This window comes from Rutidosis leptorrhynchoides, chromosome 6, assembly GCF_046630445.1.
Source record: "Rutidosis leptorrhynchoides isolate AG116_Rl617_1_P2 chromosome 6, CSIRO_AGI_Rlap_v1, whole genome shotgun sequence".
Classification (NCBI taxonomy): Eukaryota; Viridiplantae; Streptophyta; class Magnoliopsida; order Asterales; family Asteraceae; genus Rutidosis; species Rutidosis leptorrhynchoides.
This window is the reverse complement of record NC_092338.1, coordinates 169,888,895-169,893,620: the sequence shown is the minus strand read 5'-3', so window position 1 is coordinate 169,893,620 and position 4,726 is coordinate 169,888,895. Positions and strand designations below refer to the sequence as shown.

Genomic DNA, 4,726 nt, shown 5'->3' with positions numbered 1-4,726 from the left:
GAAAACTTCCTTGATTGCGAAAAGGAAGAAAAATCAACAGCTGATGGGGACCGTTGATCAGGCCAAGGGTGAAGCGGAGCATTTTCGGGCTGACCTAGACAGGGTTAGCCGAGAGAAGGATGACACGGTAACTGTCCGCGAGCTGGCAGAGGCGGACTTGTTGAAGCTTCGCACCTCCCTCCCCACCATTGTGCAAAAGGTAATGGACTCAGACCCCGTGTCTGTAAAGTTCAATGCCTATGTCGATGCGGTGAAGGAGCATGACCGCAATAAGGTGATGCTCGAGGTGATTAAAGGATGCAACCTTACGCTACCATACCCCCAGATTGTACAGAAATACTTGAAGGAAGGTACAGCTGAGGAGCTCCTTGAAGCTGAGCAGGCCATCCAGTCCATCCATATCCCCTTAATAAATGACTTTGCTGCGGATCCGAACATGCCGCTTGATAGCCTCCTCAAGGAAGAATTTTAAGTTGAACCTTTAACTATTTGCACCGTAAGTCCTATGCTTAGGCAGGCAATTGTAATTATTATTTTTGAGCCGTAAGTCCCGTGTTGGGCCGGTGTTTGGTTGTAATGGTATATTTAAACGTTTATTATATTTGTATCTTTTGCATGCGTCTTTGTAGTATTGTTTGTATATCGTGAATCAAAACAAAATTTATACCACATGCCTATGCGCGTAAGTTAACCAAAACTCACGCGCATACGCGGGTGCTGCGTAAAATAAACCAATACTTTAGCGATTACACCCTTAGTAGTTTAGACTCAAAAGCTACTGCGTTCTTGCTTTGTCATGTGCTAGAGGTGCACTGTAGCTGTATGGTAAGCAATGCAACTAAAAATAAACCAATGCTTTTACGCTTAAGAGTTCATCAAAGAATCCAATGCGAGAGTAAACACGCACAAGCAAACCAATGCTTGTATTTTTAAGTCAACTTAGCAGCCATCTAGTCTGCGTGGCACTTGGTTAGGGAAAACCAATTCCCTTCACCTGCCGTTAGTGTCTAGCGTTGTAACCAAATAGGCTTCTGCCGCACGGGGGCTAGAGGATACCCCTTAAGTAGGCAGGAACCGCATACCAAAAAGAAAGATAAATACAAAAAGAGTATGCGCGAGTAAATATTTTAATTGGCATTAATCATGTTTACAACCGCGATACATCTAAACGGACGGAAATTACATAGGAAAAAATTATTTGCTAAAATATTTGGATTGATCAGGTCCAACCAGCTACATGTAACATTTTTTCAACAATGTCGCGTGCCAAGTGCGTTTCACAGGTTTCCCATCTAATGTCGTGAGATGGTATTCCCCGGTGTTGCTTGCTCCCACTACCTTGTATGGACCTTCCCAACGGGGGCCCAACTTCCCAGTATCTTCCGCATGACTCGCATCACTCTGACGCCAAACTAAGTCCCCGCACTTATAAGAGCGCAAACGCACACGCTGATTATAGTACTTTGTGATTTTCTGTTTATTATTAGCTTCGTTAACCGCCGCAGAGAGTCTGCGTTCTTCCAGCAAATTAAGATTCTCCCGCAAAGCTTCTGAGTTGTTTTATTCATCGAAATTTTGTACAAGGAATGTTGGTACCCCAATTTCTGCGAGTACAACAGCTTCTGATCCATAGACCATACTGAACGGAGTCTCACCAGTGCTTGCTTTGGGTGTTGTTCTATGCGCCCATAATACCTTTGTTAATTTGTCCACCCAACCGATGTGACCATGGCCTAATCTAACCTTAATTCCAGCTACTATATCCCGGTTAGTGACTTCGCACTGGCCATTCTCTTGCGGATGCACCACGGATGTGAAAGTTTGCTTAATATTAAGCTCCGCGCACCAACTGCGAAAAGGATCCTCCACAAACTGCATTCCATTATATCTAACAATTTCGTTTGGTATTCCAAATCGATAGACAATGTCTTCCCAAACAAAATTTCGCACTTTTTTCCCTGAAATTGTTGCCAGCGGTCTTGCTTCTACCCACTTTGTGAAATAATCAATTGCAATAATCAAAAACTTGATGTTTCCTGCATATGCAGAGTATGCGTAAGATACTGATGTAAGTAGCACATGGTAGAAAATAAATGGTTATATTACCTCGGCCTTTTGGAAATGGTCCGACTATGTCAATAGCCCATTTGCAGAATGGCCATGGTGAGGAGACTGGAATCATTGGATGCGCAGGTGCTCTGCTGATAGGTTCATGAATTTGGCAAGACTCGTAGTGCTTAACTATGCGTGCGGTATCTGCATACATGGTAGGCCAATAATAACCCAACCGCATAATCTTTGACACGATAGATCTATGCCCTGAATGAAGAGCGCATGCACCCTCATGCACTTCGCATATAACATCCTCTGATTCGTTTGGACGAATGCACCTTAAATGTGGTCCTAAATAATTCTTTCGATACAGGACACCACCATCGAGGGCATACATTGGTGCCTCGGTGCGAACTTTCCTTGCTTCAACAGAGTCTGTGGGTGTTGTGCCATCCCGCAGGAAAGCAATGATGGGTGTCATCCACGTTGAGCTGGACTCCTCAACAGGTGCCACTAGGGGTATCATAACAATGGATTTCGCGTGTAGTTCTTCTATGAGAACTCTTTTCCCCAGATGATCAAAGGCCAATACAGCCAATTTGCTAAGTGCATCCGCCTTTTTGTTTTGCCCTCGCATTACATGGGAAATTTGAAAAGCCTCGAACCGGTCAGCGAGATTATGAACAAGCGACATGTATTGCTGCATGGCTATGTCATGTGCTTCGAAATCACCACTAACTTGGCTGTATACCAACTTTGAATCCACATAAGCGTGCAACACTTTAACATTTAATTTATGCACAATCCGTATACCTGCTAACAAGGTTTCGTATTCTGCCTCATTGTTTGTAACAGCAGAATTAAACCGCAGCGCATATGTGTGCTCCTCGCCATCCGAGCCAGTTAAAATTATGCCTGCACCCGAGCCAGCGGCGCTCCAAGCACCATCGGTGTATAACTCCCATGGTGTTAAAATTGGTGCGGGTATATCCTGATGTTCGGCTGATGTTAGCAGGTATATCCTGATGTTCGGAGAAAAATTTATTTCGTGCTCTCCTAATTCAACTGCCCATTTAGCCATTCGTCCAGAAATCTCAGGCTTATACAGCACCTGAAAGAAAATGATTGCGTTAGTCAATGCGGAATTCCCAGAAATTGCTGCAAAGTAAGTAGTTACCAACCTGTTTGATCGGCTGATCAGTTAGAACTACAACTGGGTGCGCCTGAAAGTACCGACGTAAACGTCGCGCTGTGTGAAATAGCGCATACACTAGCTTCTCAATTGGTGAATAGTTTACTTCACTTGCTGTAAGCGTCTTGCTTACGAAGTAGACCGGCACTTGCGTCTGAGAACACCTCAGCATTATTTGACCACGAAATAAATAATTCACATGTATAAATAAAATAGAATGCCTTACCTTTCCGCGATCTGCGATAACGACCGAGCTGACAGCTTCTTTGGACGCCGTAAGGTACAGCTTAAGCGTTTCGCCTGCTGTTGGCACAGTGAGTGTTGGTAATTTAGCAAGCACCTTCTTCATATCTTGAAAAGCTGATTCCACTTCCTGAGTCCATACAAAGTCTTTCTTCTTTAAACAATTCTTCAAAGTATTGAAGAACGGTAACTGTTATTCCGCAGCTTTTGACAAGAACCGTGTGATTGCCGTGAGCTTCCCAGTTAGACTCTGCACATCCTTCTTTGTCTTTGGAGATGGTAAACTGTCAATGGCTTCAATCTTTTTGGGATTTGCCTTGATTCCACACGTCGTCACCATATGACCTAGAAACTTGGCTTCCTCTTCCCCAAAACTACATTTGAGCGGGTTAAGCTTCATGTTGATCCCGCGTAAAGACGCAAACGTTTCTAGGACATCCGCAAGCATTTCCTCTCCGGTATTACTTTTAATTACCAAATCGTCAACATACGCTTCAAGGTTTCTCCCAATTTGGTGCTTGAAGGCTGCGTCAATTACGCGCTGATAGGTAGCTCCTGCGTTTTTTAATCCGAAAGGCATCTTAGTATAACAATAAATACCCTGCGACGTATGAAAAGCAGTTTTATCCTCATCTTCTTCAGCCATGAGGATTTGGTGATAACCCTTATACGTATCCAGGAAACACTTATATCGAAAACTTGATAACGATTCCACCTTCCAGTCAATCTTCGGTAGGGGGTAGTTATCTTTAGGACACGCCTTGTTAATGTCCTTAAAATCAACGCACATCCGCCAGTTACCATCAGCCTATTTCACCAACACGGGGTTAGCAACCCATATCTGGTACCGCACTTCCCGCAAAATGTTTGCTCTGACTAGGTTGTCAACTTCTGCACATAACCAATCACTGCGCTCAAGGGCCATGTGCCGCTTCTTCTGCCTAATGGGTGTGAGTGACGGATTAACTTTCAACCTATGTTCCGCAATATCCCGCGGGACCCCCGTCATGTCTGATTCCTACCATGCGAACACGTCTGCGTTAGCGGACAATATACCGTGCAACTTAGCCTTAGTTTCAGCTGACAAGCCTGCACCAATTTTGATTCGCTTGTCCGGATGCAAGCGGTTAGCTATGACTGCACTGCTTTTAAGCTGTTCTCCTATGCTGTGAATGCTTACATGCACAACTGAACCACATAACTCGGTTGCTTGATGTGACGCAATTGTAGCAATTCCAC

The 4,726-nt window shown here is 44.2% G+C and overlaps 1 protein-coding gene across 1 annotated transcript; it reads right to left on the bottom strand.

Annotated features, from left to right (window-relative positions):
* Nucleotides 1–661: 661 nt before the first annotated feature.
* On the bottom strand, nt 662–4,496 carry LOC139854245 (uncharacterized). The gene is made up of 6 exons (XM_071843562.1): nt 4,365–4,496; nt 4,203–4,295; nt 3,471–3,617; nt 3,230–3,398; nt 2,866–3,117; nt 662–717 (listed from the first exon to the last, which is right to left on the bottom strand). Exons 1-6 carry the CDS (start codon nt 4,494–4,496, stop codon nt 662–664), a joined length of 849 nt encoding a protein of 282 aa, XP_071699663.1.
* Between the last annotated feature and the right edge of the window lie 230 nt (nt 4,497–4,726).

Excerpts from the sequence above, each read along its gene's own strand:
- LOC139854245 (XM_071843562.1), bottom strand. The coding sequence starts at position 4,496 with ATGACGGGGGTCCCGCGGGATATTGCGGAACATAGGTTGAAAGTTAAT. Across the intron at positions 4,296-4,364 it reads GTGCAGAAGTTGACAACCTA|GCTGATGGTAACTGGCGGAT; the intron begins GTCAGAGCAAAC and ends TTGGTGAAATAG. Across the intron at positions 3,618-4,202 it reads TACCGAAGATTGACTGGAAG|GAAGTGGAATCAGCTTTTCA; the intron begins GTGGAATCGTTA and ends GTATGGACTCAG.